This window comes from Rousettus aegyptiacus, unplaced genomic scaffold (assembly GCF_014176215.1).
Source record: "Rousettus aegyptiacus isolate mRouAeg1 unplaced genomic scaffold, mRouAeg1.p scaffold_m13_p_1, whole genome shotgun sequence".
NCBI lineage: Eukaryota > Metazoa > Chordata > Mammalia > Chiroptera > Pteropodidae > Rousettus > Rousettus aegyptiacus.
The window spans coordinates 142,962,396-142,985,370 of record NW_023416284.1 but is presented as its reverse complement, the minus strand read 5'-3'; the positions used below and the strand labels follow the sequence as shown (position 1 = coordinate 142,985,370).

Here is a 22,975-nt window from a genome sequence, read left to right as displayed (position 1 = left end):
TCCTCTTTAAATACACGTATACTTAAGTATAAGTTAGTATCTACAGGAAGAAAATATACAAAACCATCAGCAGTGTTTGTCTTTGAATTATAGGTGAAAATTTTCGTGCCCGTATGATTTTAGTTTACATGCGTTTTAGTTGTAAATTGCGCTTGAAAATATTTTTAATTGATTTAGTTTATAATAATGATAACATTTTAAAGATTCTAGATGAAATGAGGTAAAAATATCATTGCCAAAGAGCCAGTGTACCTTTCCCAGACATTCTCAAAGCTGTGGGTGGTTACCATGGCCTGAAAAGCCCATTCAGGTTCAGGTGCAGTAAGTATAGGTGAATGGGAATATAGTTTACTTTTTATCATGCTTATAGTTTATTTCTTAAAAACTAGATTTAAAAATACCCACACATACCAAAGTTTTAAATTAAATATTATTCAGAGTCTTTTAGAATTTTCTTTTTCTATTGGAAAAGCATATTAATGTTAAAATCTATCCCTGTTTGTTTCTGATTTTGATTTATTGTCTCCTCATAAATCTTTCAGGCTGGATTATGTCTGTATGTCATTGAGAATTACATCTTATTTTGCAGAGAATATTAGGAAGGAAATTTATTAGAATCTAGGCAACTTTTCAGTTTTTGTTGTTTTTATCTTCATTTAAACTATTGCGTTTTTAGATTATCTAATGTGAAAACATAGTAATTTGCATTCGTATATTGTGACTTGTTACCAGAGGAATTCACCCACTCAAACACATGGTCATCAATCTGAGTAGACCCTAAACATTGCCTTTTATGTTTCCTTAGGTGTGTCTGTTCTTTTCCATTATGACCGTTTTTCTGAGCCCTGACTTCATCTTTCGCTCTTAACAGGTGACCTTACTTCCTACTCCACAAAAAAAAGAGAAACCATGTGATAGAACCTTCCTTAACTTTCTGCCACCAAGTCTGTAAAACCTATCTGTACTGACATGTCTACGTCTCTCTTGTTTTAATGGAAGAGGTATCCTTTCTCATAGCAAGGCCCAACCTGCCATTTGTGTTCTGGATCCCATCTCCTGCCTTCTCAGGAAGCCGGTGGCTTCTAATATTCTCCTTTCCCCACAGCTGCCTTCTCTATTTATTTTTCTTTTAACTTCTATTTACTAGCTCCTTCTCTACAACATTGATATTGTCTTAAATCCTTCCTATCTTAAAACAATCCTCTGTTGACTTCTCTGTCTTTAAACCTCTGACTTTCCCTTCACAGCCCGACTTGCTAAATGGTTGTCTATATTCATTGTCTCCTTCTCACCTCCCACCACTTACTTCACTGTAATCACATTTTCACACAACTCCAACAGAACCATTCTTGCCAAAGTCACTAACGACATCTGTTTTGCCAAACCTAGAGTCTGTTTTCAAATTTTCATTTGCTTGCTCTCTCAGCAGTATTTTATATTGTTGGCTGTTTTCTCCATTTTGTGGCATTGTTCTCTCTTGCTCTGTACTGCCTTATATTCCTGGTTTTGCTTCCACTTTTCTGGGTCATTGGGATTTTTTTTTCGTGTTTGTTTTTGGGGGGCTTTTTTGTGGGCTTTTTTTTTTTTTTTTTTTTTACCAGATTTCCTTCCTTTGCTTCTTCCTCAATACTGGCATTCTTTGGGGCTTTGTCTTTATTATTTTTCACTTCACATTTCCCCCCCAGACTTCTCATGCATGTTTATGTCTTTGTTGAGCATTTTTACCTCAACATCTCCCAAGATTTTACTCCTGAGTTCTGGATGTTGATGTGTGTCTGGTGGATATCCTCACTTAGATATCTTGAAGGAACTCAAACGGATTATGTTTGAAACTGGACTCATCATCTTTATCCTCAAACAGTCTGGTCATCTGCTGCTGTATTTCCTTCCTACTGTGTCAAGTAGAACTATCATCTGGCTAATTAATTACCAGTAATTAACATGGGACTCATTCTTCGATGCTTTTTTCCCCCATATCCCTTACCTTTGGTCAATAATTTAGTCCCTTTGATTTTGCATCTCAGATATCTCTCAAATTTCTCCAACTTTTTTCATACCAACTACAACAGCCTATTCAGACCACCATTTAAAAACTGATGGATTACTAGTACTAATTTCCCTGGTTTTGGTCTTGCCCTCTTTCCACTTTCCAGTCTGCAGTTGGAGCAATCTTTTTAAAACACATGTCTGATCTTCTCATCTGCCTGCTTAAAACCTTTAGTGGCTTTCATCATCATTAGGATCCTTAATGTAGTTTACAAGGTTCTCCACGATCTGGTCCCTTGCTGGTACATTTTGGTACTTTTCTTTTTGTGGTACTTTTCCGTCCCAGCCCTCTGTATTTCTATCATATTCATCTTAAAGTTTGTCAGACGTGCCAGTTTTTGTCTTTTTGTATTCACTGCATGCCTTCTCACATTTTCTTTGGAATAAGCAGCCATATCTCCCACTTGTACTCATACCCAAACATCCACACCCAGCCATGTTTGGTTCACTCCTGTTTGCCTTTTGACTCTTGCCTCAAAATAGACTTCCTATCAAGGCCTTTCCAGAGCCCTAGATTAGGTTAAATTCCTTTGCTGCTTGTTCTTATGACATGCTTTACGTCCTCCTTGAATTTATCACATTTGTAATTTTGTTTTTACTGTCTTCTTTTCCAGCCTGTAAGCTCCATGAGAGGGAGAACTTTCTGTTTTATTCAGTGTTTCTCCTTGTTGCCTGTTGTGATGCCTCACACATTAAAATGGAACAGAATTCTAGTATATTTTAATTCTACTTTTGTTCTGGATAGGTAAATCTCTCATTGTATTATTAAAAATTGTTGGACAAAATAGGATTTGGCATAAACAAATACTGTTACAGGCACCTTTTTCAGAAACATAAGTAAGCAAAACAACTATAAAAAACATGTATTCCTTACAAGCTGTATAGGAAAAAAAATGAACCACTTGTGTCATATTCATTGGATACTTGACGGTGATGAATGAAAAATAAGAATGTTGGATTCCATGTGGTTGACACTGTCTCCAGAGGGGGTCCAATTCTTTTTGTAATAAGAGGACTTAAAGAACTTTGAAGACATTAATGGAAGAGAAATAAGCCAGAAACAAAAGGACAAATATTTTATGATTCCACTTATATGAGGTACCCAGAATAGTCTAATTCAAAAGACAGAAAGTAGAGAAGTAATTACCTAGAGCCAAGGGGAGAGGAAAATAGGGGAGTTATTGTTTAATAGGTATAATATTTGAATTTGGGATGCTAAAAAGATCTGGAGATGGATATTGGAGATTGTCGCACAACAGTGTAAATGTATTTAATGCCACTGAACAGTACATTGAAAAAGAGTTAAAATGGTGAATTTTATGCTAGGTATACTTTATCACAATTAAAAAAAAGGAACTTAAACCAGTGAAACACATCTAAGAAAGAGAGTGGTATAGTCTGGATGTAGAAGGCAGGATGACGTCTTTTTACTGTTATTTTCTTTTTATTTTCAACTGTTAAAATATTTACTAGAAACTTTACCTACTTAAAATTTACTAGATAACTTGTATCTAGTATAGTCATTCTTAAATCTTAGAGTTATTTTATAGAGCTAATGTGGATATTTAAAGCAATTACATATTACTCCAATAGGCCAGTTTGGAACAAAAGATTCCAACTACATTTCACTGTAATTTGTCTAAAGGATGGGCATTCTTTATTAATTAATGTTTTCGGCCTTTTGTTTTACTTTAACCTTTGATATCTCTGATTCATTCAGCAAATATTTATTTTGTGCCTACTATAATATAGGCACTATTTTGGGCATTGGTAATGTAGCAGTGAACAAAACAAATATTCCTATCTTAATGGAGCTTACAATCTAATGTTCCTCATACTTTATGGTAAAGGTTTTGTATCATGAAAATCACTTGTGAATTTTTCAGCAACTTTGATTGAACTCTAGGCATGTTGTACAACACTCTTCAAAATCAGGAGCTGATATCCATACTCATTAGCCCTATTGTGTATTGTTCTTACAGTCTCCATAGGTTATATCATTCTCTACAAAACAGTATTATGTAATGCCTGCGAGACATTTTAAATTAAAGTTTCGGACTTATAGAACTTAATGGACTGATAGATTATATACATATTTATTGATTTCAATTTTTATTTTATTAGTTTCAAGTATATAGTACATTGGTTAGACATTTATATAGTTTATAAAATGATCCCCCTAATTGCTCTTTCTCTGGCCTCTGGTTCTCCACCTAGCCATTACATTAATGTTAACTGCATTCCCTATGCCATGCTCCCCATCCCTGTGACTATCTGTCAACTACTAATTTGTAATTCTTTAACCCTTCACTCCATTCCCAACCCCCGCCCCCCAACACCTCTCCAGCTGTCACCAGATTGTCTTCTACATTTGCGAGTCTGTTTTTGATTAGTTTTTTTCTTCTTATTCCTTAGATTCTGCATATAAGTGAAGTCATATGTTATTCATTTTCCTCTGTCTGACTTATTTCACTCAGCAGAATAACCTCTAGGTCCATCCATGTCGTTGCAAATGATAGGATTTTATTTTTTTTAATGGCTGGATAATATTCCATTGTATATATGAACCATAATTTCTTTATCCAATCTTCTGTTGATGGACATTTAGGTTGCTTCCATATCTTGGCTATTGTAAATTGTGCTGCCGTGAACATTGGGGTGCATAGATCTTTATGAATTATTGTTTTTGTTTTCTTTGGATAAATACCTAGAAGTACAATTGCTAGGTCAAAAGGTATGCCCATTTTTAATGTTTTGAGAAACCTCCAGAGTGTTTTCCATAGTGGTTGTACCAATTTGCAATCCTACCAACAGTGTTTGAAAGTTCCTTTTTGTCTGCATCCTTGCCAACACTTCTTGTTGTTCTTTGATTTATTGATGATAGCCATTCTAACGGGTATAAGGTGAAATCTCATTGTGGTTTTAATTTGCATTTCTCTGATGATTAGTGACCTTGAGTATCTTTTCATGTATCTATTGGCTATCTATATTTCCTCTTTGGAGATATATCTGTTCAGGTCTTCTGTCCATTTTTTAATTGGATTACTTTTTTGTTGTTGAGTTGTATGAGTCCTTTATATATTTTGGATATTAACCTCTTATCAGATGTATCATGAGCAAATATCTTCTCCCAATCAGTCGGCTGTCTTTTTGTTTTGTCAGTGGTTTCCTTTGCTATATAAAAACTTTTTAGTTTGATGTAGTACCATTATTTATTTTTTCTTTTGTGTTCCTTGCCGGAGGAGATATGTCTGAAAAGAAATTACTGTTAGCAATATCAGAGAGTTTACTGCCTATGTTTTCTTCTACATGTTTTATAGTTTTTGGTCTTACATTTAAACTTTAATACATTCTGAGTCTATTCTTGTATATGGTGTAAGAAGGTGGTCCAGTTTCTTTTATTGCATGTATTGTCCAATTTTTCCAACACCATTTATTGAAAAGACTATTTTTACTCCATTGTGTATTCTTGCCCCCTTTGTGATATATTAAGTGAGTGCATAGGTTTGGATTTACTTATGGTGTTTCTATTCTGTTCCAGTAATCGATATATGGTACATGCCAGTACCATACTGTTTTGATTACTATAGCCTTGTATAGTTTGATATCGGGTAGTGCGGTACCTCCAACTTTATTCTTCTGTCTCAAGATTGCTGTGACTATCCAGGATCTTTTATGATTCCATATAAATTTTAGGATATTTGTTCTAGCTCTTTGAAAAATGCCATTAGTATTTTGATAGGGATTACATTGAATCTATAGCTTGCTTTGGTTAGTATGGCCATTTTAATGATGTTTATTCTTCCTACCCATGAGCACAGTATATGCTTACATTTATTTGTATCTTCAGTTTTTTTTCAATGACTTACAATTTTTTGAGAACAGATCTTTTACCTCTATGGTTAATTCGATTCCCAGATATTTTATTGTTTTCAATGCATTGCAAATGGTATTATTTTCTTAATATCTCTTTCTGAAAGTTCATCATTGGTGTGTAAAAATGCCACTGACTTCTGAATATTAATTTTATAACCTGCTGCCTCACTGAATTCATTCATCAAACAGTTTTTTGGTGGAATCTTTAGGGTTCTGTCTATATGGTATCATGTCATTGGCAAATAATGAGAGTTTATTTCTTTCCAATTCGGATTCCTTCTATTTCTCTTTCTTGTCTTAGTGCTGTGGCTAAGGCTTCCAATACAATATTGAAGAGTAGTGGTGAGAGTGGGTATCCTTATCTTGTTCCTGATCTTAAGGAAAACGCTTTTAGCCTTTCCCCATTGAGTCCGATGTTAGCTGTAGGTTTGTCATATATGGCTTTTATTACATCGAAATATGTTCCCTCTATTCCCACTCCCATTGCTGAGAGTTTTTATCCTAAATAGATGCTGAATTTTGTTGAAAGGTTTTTCTCCATCTATTGATATGTTCATATGGTTTTTATCTTTTGATTTGTTAATGTGGTGTATCACATTAACCGATTTGTGGCTATTGTACCAACCTTGCATCCCAGGAATAAATCCAACTTGATTATGACGTACGATATTTTTAATGTATTGCTGAATTCGGTTTGCTAACTTTTTGATGAAGATTTTTTCATCAATGTTCATAAGAGATAAGAGCCTATAGTTTTCTTTTTTTGTAGTGTCTTTGTCTGATTTTGGAACCAAGGTAATGATGGCCTCATAAAAGGAGTTAAGGAGCCTTCCCTCTTGAGCTTTAGAATAGTTTGAGAAGAACAAATGTTGTATTTATTTTTTAAATGACTAATTTACCATGCTGTTTTAATTTCTTAGAGGCTGTCTTGTTACATCTGTATTTGATTCTGTCATTTCTTACTCTAATGAATCTTTTCTTTGCCACTTATTTAATAGAATATGATTTTGGCAAATTATTTAAGCTATATATAATAGAAGTGATAATATTTTCTGTAAAATAACTAGTGCTTTTTCTTATACACAGTATTAGCTTCCTTTTTCTTCCCTAATCACATTCTAGTTGTTTTTTTACAAAAGAATATAAGCATCTTATGTTTTGTCAAATCCACAATACTATTCACGAGCTTGTACCTTATATTCGATGCTAGAGTATGCCAAGTACCTCTCGCACCCTTGTACCCAATAGTACTTAGGACCACTGTCATGTTCTCTTACCTACTTGGGACCTGCTATCCTGAGCTTCAGTGATTAAATATCAGTTTCTTTAACCAGAATATATATCTTTGTATGTATTCCCCAGCCTTATAGCTTTACTTGACTTACTGATCAAAAGACATAACCTTGAATAAGCAGCATGAAAAATGATGGAGAATTAGATTCACAAAAGCAGCTGAGAGAGAGTACCCAAACAACTTTACCAGAAAAGGAAGACAGAAGTTTAGGAAAGCAAGAAATGCTAGAGTGACTACTGCAAAGGAGGAAAAGACATGTATTTTTGCCAGTTTTCTCCTTTTATTTGCTTGTGGGTTCTTTATATAAGTCCTAACTATCTTTTTTTCAAACACTGTCTTATGTTTTCTTTCTGGGCACCTTCCCTGGGGGAAAAACATTGATGGCCTTCACACTGTTCCAATTGAGGCTTTACCTAGCCCAACATTCCCTCCCAGACTTTTCTCTCTCAAAAGTCCAAGTGGGCCCAGCCTCCACAGTACAGGATTGAGGGAGTTAATTGATCACCAGTCTAGCATTATACCTTTGGCTTGTGCTTTATTGCACCTTAAAGATTTAAATGTGTTGCTCAAAAGTCAGTCATTTCAAACTTCTCTCTCCTTTGATTTCTTCATTAGTAATCACCAAAACCTCTTCTGACTGCTTTCTAGACTGTTCCCACTTTTCCATGCCTTCAACCCATCTCTTCATATAATATTTCCTTAACAGATTTCCTGTCTATAATCTTTTCTTCTTTCAATCTTTTGTGTACAACTGCTAGAACATTCCTCAAATACTGTTTCTCATCATGCCATCCTTTTATTCATGGTATCATAGTGGGCCCTTGTTGTTCCTCAAATGAAAATTTGTTTGACCTTTAAATGACCTTTTTGTACTTTAAAAAATACTCATTTCTTTAACTTGTATTTTAGCCTCTTATAGAATAGGACAGATTATGTCTGTGTCTTGGTGTTCTTAGTTGCAACTAATCTAATACACAATAGATTATCAAAACATGATAGACCAGTTGAGAAATCCTGATTGATAAGTCAGAGGTACATTAATACTGAGTTGATTATTCTCTTAAGACAGTTTAATTAACTCAGGTGAATCATATTTTAAAGTCAAATTTGATAGAAATAAGTACCCTAAATAGTATGACATCTGATTACATTGTTCTTTTACTTGGAGAAAATTATTATGGAAAGATTGTACATAGGTTTGTGTTACTTATTCTAGGCATTTATGCTATAACCCATTCTTAAAGTAATGACCTCATAAGAAATTTTAAAGCACCTTAACCTTTAGCCTTTGATTTGTTATAAAAAGCATTTGAATATTAAAATAATGCAAAGAACATGGTGTTTTCCCTTAAAATTAAAAAAGCCTATTTATTTTATATATATATATTTTAAATAGTACATAAATATGGTTCCACAAATTTTCATTTCAGTTGCTTTTGCCAAGAATAAGTTATTTGACGTTGGTAACTGATAAAGTGAAAAAGCATTTTCAGAAGGTTATGAGACAAGAAGACATCAGTGAGATATGGTTTGAATATGAAGGCACACCACTGAAATGGTGAGTGGATTTTTTTTGCATTATTAAGCATAGAGTATATGCTTTCATTAAGAAGGTATAGTGTCCTAAAACAGTTTTTAAAAATATTCTATTAAATCACTGATCTAGCTCATACAATAATATAATAATGAAAATTTAAACTATTGTTAGAATGTTTTATTGAAAATATTTGTTTTCTATTTGGATGCATGAAAAACTGGACAGATTTTTATATTTTCACTAGTTTTGTTTGTTTTGCAGATGTATTTAAAACTTCTATATAAATAAGTCATTCTGTGACACTATTCAATTTTGTTTTTATCTTTGAAATCTTTACAGATCTTTATATACACTTGATTACCTACAGTGATATCTTTCAAACTGATTACCACATTTAGTTGATAACTGTGCCATAAGCACCTCTTAATCTAACCTCGGTTTAGTATTTAAAATATTGATTTTCTTTTATGTGAAAAATAATTTTGGTATATAATTTTTAAGAAATATATTGAAAATAAATCCTAAATCTGGTTTTACCATGCGCAGATGATGAATTTTTAAACTTCCTCTATTATTGGGAGTTTTGTTCACTCTGCTTCAAAATATTTAATGAAAGAAGAATATAACAAAATGGTTCAAGGTACACTAGGATATGTGTTGAAATGCAGCCATATGGATATAGTTGAATGAAAAAGAGACTACATCAAAATTTAAATGAAATGGGAAAAGTAGATATAGGTTTAAAATGGACTTGCTTCTCCGAATCTGGGAATATTAAAATGGGTTCTAAAAGACTTAAAAGAAGCTAACAGTTGTTTAATAAATGCTGTTGAATCCAACGAGTGCTTAGAAATAAGGAGTGGATTTTTAGAACTCATGTTGTGCTGACGAATTCTCTAGAATGAGTAAATTTTTCATGATATAGAAACATACAAGATGATATTTTATATTGAGTTATACCTTTTTGAGGTGGTTCTGGGAAGAGGTGACAAAATTCTTTAAAAATTTTTAAATCTACACAGAATGTTAAACTTCGTGATCATGTATCAGACTCATGACTTTTGAATAAGCAACATAGATAAGTTGATGCTTTTTATGTCTTTTATTTCTCAGAAGAATTGGAGGATTTAGAATGGGAAGATGACTTAAAAGAAGTGTAAAAAGAACAAGATCAGGAGAATAGAGGGAAAGAAGGGAGAAGGAAAGATTGTGGGTGTGTAGCAATAGAATATATCTATGTTCTTGACAAATCTATATATTAGTTGGATATTATAATTATATCACTCTATGTGTATTAATTATAGATTATTTTAAGAATTTGTGCAACTGGCACCAAGTTTTCTGTTTTACCATTGTAAAGCAAGATTTCTTAATAGGGCCCTATTGACATTTTGACCTAGATAATTCTTTGTTGTGGGAGAGCTACCCTGTACATAGTAGGAGTTTTTACAGCAGCCCTGACCACCCACCAGCTCCAGTAAGCATTCACTTCAGTCGTGATAAGTGTTTTGTGTGGGATGCAAAACCACCTGTACTTGAGAAACTGGAAACGTTGGGAACCTCAGTTTAGCTTTTATAGTTAATGTTAAGTCATCATTCTTCAGTTCCTGTTTTAATCTGTCTTATGTGAAGGTTATTTTTATATTTGATATGATTTGTATTCAATAAATAATGTTTGGAACCATTTCTCCCTGTTACTACAGAGTAATATTTTGGCTTAAATATATAATGTTAGTACTTTTTCATTATTTATGCCTTTGAAAGTCTTTTATTTAATGAAATTATTTTCCCTTTTAGAGAGTAAGTGAATGTAATTATGTTCACTTATCTTCTTTTAAGTTTTTGGGGTATTAACTTTTTATGTATATCACTTGCATAGTTATGTCTTGTTAGAAGTTCATTGTATTTAATGGCTTTTGGTACAATTTTCCTTTAGTATCATTAAGTATTCCATGTATTTGAGGAATGAATAACTTGCAGAGGCCTGAGTTTAATCCAGGACAGAGAAGCAGTTACCGCTGAAGCTTTGTAGGACTTGGGCTTTTGAGACTGTACAGGTGTCTTAAGAGTAGGAACATTTATTTGAGTAGGATGATAACATCTTTCTTATACTTGATTCTTTGCAGTTTTAAAAAAATTCAGGTGAGAAAGGAAACTGAACACCAGTTTAGACAATCCATAATAACAGAAAGCATTGATATTCCTTCTCCTGTTTGTATTTGTTGTTACATTGTTTAAACATCTGGGTAAGATACTTAACGCAGTACCTTAAGTACCTGGGTAAGTACCTTAAGTGGTAGCATGTAAGAGGAACTAGGTCAATGTTTGTTTAATGAATGAATGAATCTAAATTAGTCTCTTCTTTTTATTGAGGAAACTGAGGCTAAAGTAAATAAAATAACTTGTTCAAATGAGCAAATGGGACCAGATTTTGAGAGTCTCAGTTCAGGGCTCTTCTCTACCACTCCTGCTGATATTCTTTTTGTCAGTTGTTGGTGTTCTCCAGTTTTATATTTTTTCCCTAATTGCTCATGTTAGTTTGTCTTTCCAGGAACAGAAAAATATTTAAGAACAGTGGCATGCACACAATGAATACTTAATATATTGTTGATTTGTAGAGAGATTTCAAAGAGGTTTTATCTGATTAGTGCTTTATCTTCTACAGTTTAACTTTTAAAAATTACATAGAAAGTGGAAAGTGTTTATTAACTCAAACATAGGGACCTATTTTTTTTAAAGAGATATTTAGTTGATAGTCAGCAGAGGGTGCTCTAACATTGCATTTTAAGGGGTAAAGTCTAACTCAAGTGTTCAAAATCTGTAATTGTTACTTATATATTAGACTTATTTTTACAGAACTGATCTTGGTTCTTTTAAAGAATACTTTGTCAATATACTCTAATATTGATTTAAATTTTAGGCCTTCAGGTACAAGAGTTAAAAAAAGCTTCTCTTTTTGTCAACTATAAAACAGTTATCTCTAATAGGATATTATTTTGTGTAAATGGACTTATTTCAGGACTGGTTGTTGAAAGTAAGAAGTTGAAACTACCTTTTAATTTAAAAGAGTAAAGCAAATATCAATGTTGATTTTAAACATAGATGTAATAGAATGACCCAGAATTTAATACTGTACCTATGTGATTTCAAAAATAAATATTAACAAAATAACTTTAACATCTTAAGTATAAATAGTGTGCAGGCTCTTCTCTCTTGTCTAATCATTTTTCTGGGGTTGCAAATTTCTAGAATTTTATAAATTACCCTGTAAACTAGATTTTTGAAGTGTGGCTTACTTAGTATCTTATACATGTAGTAGTAATCCCTTGGTTATTGGTTATTTTTATACCTTTTTGTACATAAAGATAGGCTGAAAAGCTGTGAAACAGTGCTAGTCTACCCATGTTTATACCATACATAGAGTAAGGCAAAATTGGTTCTCATCATTAAATTACTTTGGTTTACATTTGAGTTACACGTTTTTGTTCACTGCAATTTAATCCTGTTTCCAGAGAATCACTAATGTAGAAAACTTATGAATAGGATGCATTTATTTCAGTGAAATGGAGTGGGGAGCTAGTTCTGTAGTATATGGGGAAGATTCCTTTCAATGCTGCTATTAGAATGCTGGTTTGCTGTCTGACTGTAGATGTTTAGATTAGAACGAGCACCACTGGCCAACTTCAGAGAATATCCATATTGCTGTGCTTTGTGCCAATATTTATATAACTATTTTAGCAGTAATGAAAGAGTGAAGAAGAAACACCTTATGCAAAAAATTTGAAAATACTCATTTTGAGAATTGAATATAGAAAAGACTAGAGCAATTTAAGAAAGAGAAAAAATTGAATAAAATGTGAAAATAGACCTAACACTAAATATTCTGGTGCAATCAATTTTTTTTAGGGCACTAGATGAACCTTTAGCTGGGTTAGATTGGCATGAGTAACAACATAATAGCCAAATGACTACATTATGATTTACTTATAGTTATGGCTTATGTAGTTTCTGTGTTTTGGGTTAGGAGCCTCCTGACAAAACTACATAGAATATCTCTTTATAGGAATTATACAAATTAGTACTTTTGAAATCTTTGACGTAAATCAGACTATAGTGTAAGAAAAATTCAGTACCTTTAATTTTTGCTGGTTCTGATTTCTTTTAGAGATTTTCTTGCATATTAATAGGTTTGTTAGAAACAAGTCATCTTAGAACCAGTTAATCCGGATAATTGTTTGGAGTTGGTGTCCTTGCATCAAAATCATTCCGACATAAATATAACTTTTAGAAACCATAATATTTAAATTTCATTCTAATCCTTAGTATATGAGGAAAAAGAGTCATCATCATTTACCACTTGAGATCAATGAACTTTATATATTTAAATCATTTTATAAGTAACCTACAGAAGTAAGAATTAAGGAATAGTGTAAGAGAACTTTATTAGAAATTGGAATAAGCATTTAAACACAGCAAATTTATATTTTAACTGTATAGTTTCCTAGTTTTGAAGGTATATACACACACACACACACACACACACACACACACACACACACACACACACACACACACACACACATACCTGAAATGGGCAACATCATCTGAATGCAACTAACTGCTTATTAGTTGAACTAACTGCTTATTAGTTGTCATACAGTCATAAGCTTCTAAGAATGTCTAGCTTATCATTGCTTCTGGCTCTTGCACTTAACAGCAATGCTTGAAGAAAATTTTAAAACCTTTGGCAGTTTATGCTTTTATTGTAAAATGTTTTCTTTTTTACATTAGTAAACACTAGTTAGAATGATCAGTTGAACACTTTTTCATTTCTACACCATCAGATTCCTTTAGTCATCTTTGTGTATAAATCTGCCTTTAGCATTTGCCCACTTACCATCAAGCAAATTGCAGTGCACAAATGGCATAAAAGATGAAAAAATACTGTCAAACATCTTTTTAGCAACATGGAATGGTCCAGGTTTTTGTCATAAAATATTGCATGGTAAAATTTTTTCTGTTGAATGACTAAGTGGATAAGAATGGCATCTGTCCTTAGAAATATATTGTTTATTCATTGGTTATTGAGTTCTGTAAAATTCATCTAGTATATCATCATCTAAAGATTCAGTCCAAGATTTTACTTAAATGACCAATTTTACCACTTTCATTAAATTCTAAAGTAGTGTTGTCTCTGCAAAAATCTGATTTATCTAATAATTGTGTAACATCTTTTTTAAATTTTCTTTTTTCCGTTATAGAAGGAAAATAAAACATTTCGAATTTTCAACTGTATTAATGATGCAGATTCCAAAGATGAAAGCTGCATCTTCTTTTTTTTTAACTATTGAAATATGACGTATGTAATATTTTAGGTGACAGTAAGAAGATGGAAGAAAGATGCATTATTGTATCACCCTTTTAGGCATGCCATTATTTTAAATTCTTACTGTTTTCATTTTTTTAAATTGTAGTTGGGAATAATTGGTAAGGAATGATAAAATAATTTCTAGAATGATGAATTCACAAAACATTTTAAGATAGAGGAGAAAATAAGATTACCAAAATCTCATAATGTATCATAGATTTATAAAAGGGTCCAGTGGTCTACATGAAAATTACTAGGTAGAATTTTCTTTTTTTTTTTGAAGTGAATTTTCTCTGTGGTTTTTGGAAGATCTTTAAGAAAGAGTAAAAGTTATATAGGATCAAACCTAAACTAGAACTGCTAAGAAAAGACATTTAGAACCTAAAATTGAGGCCATATGATCTTTATGATAGACTGAGGGTTAACTCTTCTCTGGCTCTGTGATTTATTTATTCACAACTTTTTATCATCTACTTTGTTCAAGATTCTGGGTGCTTAGTCTTTTTTTAATATTTAAGGTATAAAAATAATCGATTATGAGTCTTATGTTTAATTTGTATTCTGACCCAAATACTATTTATTTTAAAAATTATATTTGATTTTCTATGACATTATAGATTACCTTAAGATAATATTTGATTTAACTTTAGAATTTGCGTACAATTCCATTGTGAATGGCAGAGAAAGTGTACAATACTGAATTGCTAGCCATTTTATAGAATCAGTGGCAAATCTATCCAACAGCTCAACTGCTGAACTTGCTAAAAGGATTCTTTAATTATATCTGCAGTACTGCATAGAGTTTGAAAGCAATAGCTGCTCTTTTAGTGTAAATACCCGTGTTCATTCTTAACTTAGTTGTGAATACTTAAGAGGAACACTCTTTAAAAAAAAAAAAGGAATGAAGAATAAAAAGGTCACTTTTGTAAAAGTACAAGGCATTATGTAGAGCTTGTACAATTTTAAGAGTCAGAGAGAAAGACCAGAATTGGATAGAATTCTATAACTTGTCTCTAGTGTAATATTTTTTAAAAATTATTTTTATTTTAAGTTTTGATCGAGACCAGAGTTTTTTCCAGCTTCAAAATTTTCTGAAGTAAACATCCTACTATTTAGGTAGTCCAAAATTTCATTCAGTATTCATCTCTGTCTCTCAAAGATTCGTGGTAGATGTTGACTTTCGAATAGAGAGGAGGTTAAGGGTTATTATTAAGAGATACAACTTATATGACTAAAGCTATCACTATTTTACTTTACTAGCAGGGCATTCATCCTAAATTCATTCTAAATAAATATATAATCTCCAACGACCAATGACTTTTCTACAATTATGTACACATAAGCAAACATATAGATTAGCTAATATTTGAATCTTAGGTAGTACATTGGATCACTTGTTTTGAGAGAAATAAGATGTATTTTCAAATTTTTCACCTCTTAAATCTAGGAGTAATTCACTAGTATATAGGAAAGAACAGGATTGTACATCACACCAAGCAGTCCTCTTTTTGCCTTTGTTGGGAGTTATTATTTAATTCTGAGTCACTAAGGAAGCTTAGATTTTTTAAAAGGGCGATTTAAAAAATAAGGTTTGTCCATTGGAATCTGCATGGTTTGTGTTACTAATTTTGTTTATTGCTGAATAATTTGCATCACTGTGAGTAATGGTTATATTAGGAGATGTTCTCTTATTTGGGAAGTCCAAATTTTATTTAAAAAAAAACACTTTAGAATTAGGTTGCAAGAAGAACAGTCAATGACTTTGGGAAATGTTGCCATATTGTTATGTGAAAAAAGCACTTTGTAAAGGAAAGGCTTAATCTAAATTTAGATTTGCATGCAGAAGTAAAAGACTGGAAATTTATGTGCTGTATAGTGATAACCACAGAATAGGCAACTGCATATTCTTTTAGCTGCTCTTCTCAATTCTTACTTTTAAATTGTTTTAAAAATCAGAAATATATTTAAATAAATTTTTAAAATCTGGTTGCCCAATATGAATGCTGGGATGATCGATGCTACAGTACTGTAATATCACACTGCTCACGCTGATAAAATATACCTTAGCACAGTCCCGTTATGTACATTGAGGCTTTGCTGGGGAATGAAATGATTAGAAGGAAAACCACTGGATGCCTGAAAATTATACCATATTAGCCCAGGCAAGTAACAGTATAAAATGTCACGTTCCCACAATTCATGGTTAAAGACCCCTGCTATTTGACATTAGAGTGTGCTAGAAATTGATTTTGGAGTTGTAGTTATAACTTTATTTATTCTTTCTTAAAATATACTCTTTCATTTTTAGGCATTATCCAATTGGTTTGCTATTTGATCTTCTTGCATCAAGTTCAGCTCTTCCTTGGAACATCACAGTACATTTTAAGGTATAGTTTAAATAGCATTTCCCATTTGTCCCACTTGTGGTACATAGTAAGTAGACTTAGAATAGAATTTTTTAAAGAGCGAAGTTATTTAGTGCCTTTTCTATGGCACTTTTTAATTGCTAAGCTGCCATTAGTGCTTATAAAATACCTTTCAATTTTTTTCTTGACTCTTTGCAGAACCATTTAAACATTTAATGTATAAACACCTATTCTTTGTTGGAGCCAAATAAACTGTGCTTATAATTTATAATATTTTGGGATATTCATATTCTTTTTTGAAAAATTGCAGATAAGAAGAACAAAGTCTTGAGTGCAGATGTGGGCATGCGAGTAGGGAAGGAGACAACACTGAGTAATTTTGGAAAGAAAGATTAGGAGAGAAAAGTCTAAAGAATTGATCTAATTCTGTTTTGAGATTTATTAAAACCTAATTTTGTCTCAATATTTTATAAAGTGCTGGTCCCTCTTTCTCCCTAATCATCTTGATTCTCCATCCTTGCCCCTCAAGCAATTCATAAACACCTTTGAAGGATTGAACCACTTCTATTATATGATCTTGAGGCAGTAATTCTCAGGTGGTGAGGGGTAGTGGGAGGGAGGCATATTAAAAGTTTGAAAAGTCATTTAGTTTGATTTGCTTTTCCATAAGGGGCACTCATTTAAAGTCACTGCCCAAAGATGGCCCATTCATTCTTCCTAAGATGCTTTCTTTCCTCTCTTACTGAAATTGAATTTGTAGGTTATTGGAATTTATTTCCCTATTATTTGCACTAATGTGCTTTGCACAGTACTATGTTACTACAGATTTTAGTCATCATGGAATTATACACAGTGAGGACATGATTCTGATATATATGAGTGTCAGTTCCCATGGTACCGTCCAAGGCAAGGACTGTCTGTATATATAATAATTAACATTTAGAATGGTGTGAAGATAAAATTGCTCCAAGCATAACAAGGGCAGAGGTCCTGTATTTTCTAACAAGTCTTTCCCATTTTATGTTGAAAAATAAACTCAATAATTAGATTGTGTGTGTGTGTGTGTGCGCGCGCGCGCACACACGTGTGTGTAGTACATGCTGAAAAACTTTGAAATGTAGGTTAGAATATATCATGGCTATCCATTCTTTATTCATTCAACAGTTGTGGAGAGCCTGCTATGTGCCAGCCAGGCACTGTTCTAGGAGCTTGGGTGAATGACACCAAGACACTCAAACACTCAGATATTTTATGGTAGTTACTGGTACTACATACTAAGCCCTCCAAAATTATCAATGGAATGAGCTGATGGATTGTAATAATGACAGGAAAGGTTTAGAAATGTTAGGATTGGCATAGTGTAATGATTCTCAGAGTGGACCCATGGGACTTTCCAGAATCCTGTCAAGGGATTCATGAGGTCAAATCTATTTCCTTAATAATATTAAAATGCTATTTGCCCTTTCCACTGTGTTTACATTTTGTAATGGTCTGCAAAAGTGTTGGTGGGTAAAACTGTTGGCCCCTTAGCACAAAGTAAGACAATACACCAAACTGTACTAGTAGTCATTATATTCTTCACCACCACACACTGACTGTTTTGGATGAAGCAGTACAAATTATTAATATTTATTTTGACTCTTAAGTACATGTCTTTTTAATCTCCTGTGTGATAAATGGGAAATACACATAAAACACTTAACACTGTACGCCAGATATTGTGGTTGTCCTAAGGAAAAGTGCAAGTGCTTGTGCCCTTGTTTGAATTGCACGCTGAACAAGCCACTTTTCTCATGAAACACCATTTTTTATTTGAAAGATTGACTGATAGAACAACTGTAGCTATTCATACTTGGGTATTAGCCACTCAGTTTCTTGAAAATAAAGTGAACCTGTCATTGCAAGTGAAACAACTGACAGTATTTGTTCCCAATGACAAAATTTGAACTTTTAAGTGAAAATTAGAATTTTGGAAAACATGTATCTGCTACAATAAGCTTGACAGCTTCATTATTCTTAAAAGGGTTTTTTTTTTTTTAATGAGATTGGTGGTTGTTTTAACAAATCTGATTTTTAAGGAATTTTATGTAATGAATTGTGTCGACATTTGGAAATCTACATTAACTCAACAAATATTTTCCAAATGACCAATGCATGCTGTTACAAAATCATACATGTATGAAAGAGCCATTTAGATTGTGAATCAGGATTTTAATATAACACAGGTTGAAATGTTTATTGATGTGATTTCAGATTCCACATTAATGTTATAATAAACTATACTTACTGAATTTAGTGTAGTATCAAAAAAGAATATCCATAAATATGACAAGACTATTAAAACGCTACTCTTTTTTTCCAACTGCATAATTTTATGTCTGTATATTTATATACTTCAAAACAACATTACAGAATACTGAATGTAGAAGCAAATAACATAATCCATATATTTTCTATTAAGTCAGACATTATTTGCAAAACTGTAAAAACAGTTCCAGTCTTCTCCCTAGATTTTTTTGTTGTTGTTATTGCTGTTCTGGAAAATATAGCTACTTTTTTACAAAAAGAGGATTTGTATGTTAACATGTAATGGGTTTATTCTTTGTATTTTAAAATGAATTGCTCTTTGGGGTCCTCAGTAGGTCATACATTTTTCTTCCCAGATGTAAAGTTTATTAGATAAATCAAATAAAAAGCAGAATTCTACAGCTAATAAGGAAATCATAGAGGATGTAACAAATTTTCTCAAATTACTGATGTGTTTCTCTTAGCTGCTCTTATTTGTTCTCTTGTCTCTGTTGGAGGAAAACCGTTGCCCATATTTCTGTGTATATACTAAATTCTCTTTATTTAGGGTTATAAGACTTAGCTTATCTCTAAGGTTGTCCCCAGGTGTTTGACCGATAGCTTATATTGATTGTTGTAAGCCCACTTCTGTTGTATTACCTTAACTTAACGGCTTTTGATTGATTGTGACAAAAATGAGTAAACATTATATTTTCAGATAGAGAAGCGGTGCTTTCAGAGTGAGGAAGCAGGTTTTAAATTTCTAGACAATATTTTATCAACAGATTAAATTTATTAAGTAACAACTTTGTCAGTTGGTATGTCAGTATTTGTTTTATGATATTGTAGTGAGTATGTCAAATGATGTCTGTGTTTTAACCAGACTGCTTGGAATTTATTTCTTTTATATTTGCTTTCAAAGATATATATTGATTTTTATTAGATTTTCAGTAATTGTTGAACGAAGAAATAAATGGGTAGCAATGATATATTTTAACCTAGATTTCAGTCTTTTAGCAGGCATTACACACACACACACACACACACACACACACACACACACACACGCAGCACTAAAGTCTCCAGGAGACCTGCTGCCTGCTGCCTGCTCTCCACACGTAGTCAGTTTGTAGTTCAGAGTAGATTCATGGATGAGGGTTGGGGGACCAACATTTGAATTCTCCAGTTTACATCCATGTACCTTTCATCTGGATTTGTCAGTTGTTAACATTTTGCTACCTCTGCTTTACTTCTCTGTCTTTTTTTCTTTGATATTTTCATTATTTCTGTAGGCTTGCAAATTACAATCAAAAGGTTACTAACAGTGTGGAATTTTTAAAAGGGACGTTAGTGTGATTCAAAATTTAGTAACATCAAGTGAAAATATTGGGCCATTTAAAATGCCCAGTTCTACTGCATATCCTAAATAAAGTTTCATAGAGTAAACAGAATCAACAATAATTTAATGTTTTTATCTCTTTCTTGCTTGATAACATGGTACTAAGTTGTCTTTTGATCTTATAAGAGGAGAAATTTTAGTTTTGAATTTTGACAGTGATTATTAAGGGCAAAAGCTGACATTTACTGGGCAAAATAGGGTCAGCATTAAGGCAAGTGATGCTGTGCAAAACATTGCTGAGGGATGATGACCAGACAAAGTTAAATTTTTAGACCTACCAGTGGTCCTGACTGGACTTTTTCTTTAAGTATACTTGTGTGACTGACCACACCCCTTTTCTGATGGACAAGTTCTTTCTTGCTAGGCCAAGAGCCACTGTGTATGTCTCAGGTAACATACCATATCTAGGTTCTTTCCACTGTGGTGATGACAAGTCTGAAGTAGCTTTTCTTGTTCTTGAGTATATTTCATAGTCTCTCCCATACTTCTGATACCTGTACTTCCTGGCTCTCAATATTAGTAGCTGTTTTATAATATATATCAATAGTATACGATATTAGTTCTCTGTTGCCATGTGACAGATCACCACAAATGTAGCGGCTTAAAACAACAAACATTTATTATCTCACAGTTTCTGCGGGTCAGACTTACCTGGGTTATCTGCTTAGGGTCTCACAAGACTGCAATCAAGATGTTAACTGGGCTACATTCTTGCCTGGAGACGTGAGAATCTGCTTTCAAGCTCATTCAGTTTGCTGGCAGAATTCATTTCCTTGTGATTGTAGGGCTGAGGGCTATGTCTTCTTGCTGTCTGTCATCTAGAAGCCATACTCAGCATCTAATGGCTGCTCGAAGTTCCTTGCCATATGTACTTTCCCAATATATCAGCTTACTTCATTGAGTCAACAAAATGAGCCTCCAGAGCTAGTTTGTTAGCAAGACTGGAGTTTTATATAATGCTACTTACTCATAGTAATATCACATAACCTTTACCACATTCTTTTGGTTGAATGCAGATCACAGGTCCTGCCCACATTCCAGGGGGAAGGAATTAAAGAAAGGTGTGAATACCAAGAGGTAGAGATCACTGAGGGTCATATATACTTAAAACTTTATGAAATATAGTTTGTTTAGTCATTAATTTATTCATCAAATATTTATTGAGGTTAACATTTGCTTTCAGCTATGACAGAGTAACTGGATTGGATTTTTTCTCCAACCATAAACAGCTGTAAAACTGGACAAAATATATGAAGTAGAGCTGTTTCAGGCACTGGACATTAGAGAGAAAGAGAACAAAAAAGGTGAGCTCCACATTCAGCCTATCTGTGCTTCAGGGCAATTTTCTGACTTGTAATGGGGAGTCAAACTCAAGCAGAGTAAGAAAGTTCTGCTGAGCTGAGAATGGAGAGATTAGAGTTCTGGGCTGTGAAGCATCTGGAACTTGCCAGCCAGAGTATCAGAGAAGAGGGAACAAATAAATACTTGGGTGAGGGCTGGACTATACATGTATAGGTGGTATTTCTTAAGGCCTAGTAGAGAGTGTGTGATAGGGGGATTGCGTGGGACAGGTCCCATGATGCCTGGAGATGTTGGATGCCAGCCCATCCACAGTGGGAGGGACCTAGTTAACATACTGGGCATTTATCTGAGACACCAGAAAGTCCATGCTGTAGGAGTAAGGATTATACTTCAGAGGAGGGTTGGCCTGTGTACCAAATCTAGCCCACTGGCAATTTTTGTATGGCCTGTGATCTCAGGATGATTTTTATGTTTTGTCATAGCTGAAAAAAATTATATTTTGCAACATGTAAAAATTATGTGGCATGTAAATTCTAGTGACCATAAGTAAAGTACTGAAATTCAGCATCTATGCTAATTCATTTACATATTGCTTTTGGGCTTCAACGGCAGAATTGAGCACTTGTTGTAGACACTGTGTGGCCCACAAGTCTAATACATTTACCATCTAGCTCTTTACAGAAGAAATTCGCCAATTCCTATTATAGAGTAAGAATTACTCAGAATCTTCCTTAATATATCCTAAAATTAAGGCTTTTTTTATGATTAAAGAGCAGCATCAGGCAAAACAAAACTCAACAAGAAAGTATGATCTCTAACCTTTACACTGTATTCAAAATACCAGTGTATAATCAGCTATTACTAGAGATGCAAATAAGCAAGAAAGCTTGAACCATATCAGGGGGAAGAAATGCTGTGGGTAGAAACTGATCCTGAGGTAACCTATATTTGGAATTAGCAAAAAATGAATTAAAGCAACTATTAAAAACTCAAATGACTTAAAATAAGATCACAAAATTGTAGAACTAAAAAGAACAATATCTGAAATGTAAAATTCCCTGGATGGGCTTAACAGGGAATTGAGGATGATACAAGAAAGATCCTGTGAACTTTATGACAGAGCCGTAGAAATTATCCAGTGTGAAGAACTGAGAGAAGAAAACGAGGAGTAGGGGTGGGACAGAGACTCAGTGACCTCTAGGATAATATCAGGCAGTCTAATGTACATGTAATTGGAGTCCTAGACGGAGAGGAAAGGGAATGGGCCAGAAAATTATTTTTAAGAAATAATGATTAGACTCATCACATTTCTTGGTTTCCAAGATACAGACACCAAAACTGTGTGGCACTGGCATATAAGGATAGACAGATAAATGGAACAGAAGTGAAAGTCCAGATATAAACACACATATTTATGGGCAGTTGATTTTTTGTATGGGTGCAAAGACAGTTCAGTGAGGGGTAGAATAGTTTTCAACTGGATGCTAGAACAACTGGATAT

The 22,975-nt window shown here is 33.2% G+C and overlaps 1 protein-coding gene across 3 annotated transcripts in view; it reads left to right on the top strand.

Annotated features, from left to right (window-relative positions):
* Nucleotides 1–22,975, top strand: part of ATG5 (autophagy related 5) — a 114,277-nt gene that overhangs the window by 8,857 nt on the left and 82,445 nt on the right. For all 3 annotated transcript variants that reach the window (XM_036220456.1, XM_016155744.2, XM_036220462.1), the window contains exons 3-4: nt 8,647–8,774; nt 16,430–16,508. In XM_036220456.1, coding sequence (XP_036076349.1) covers nt 8,647–8,774; nt 16,430–16,508 — 207 coding nt within the window. The remainder of the gene's footprint in view (nt 1–8,646; nt 8,775–16,429; nt 16,509–22,975) is intronic.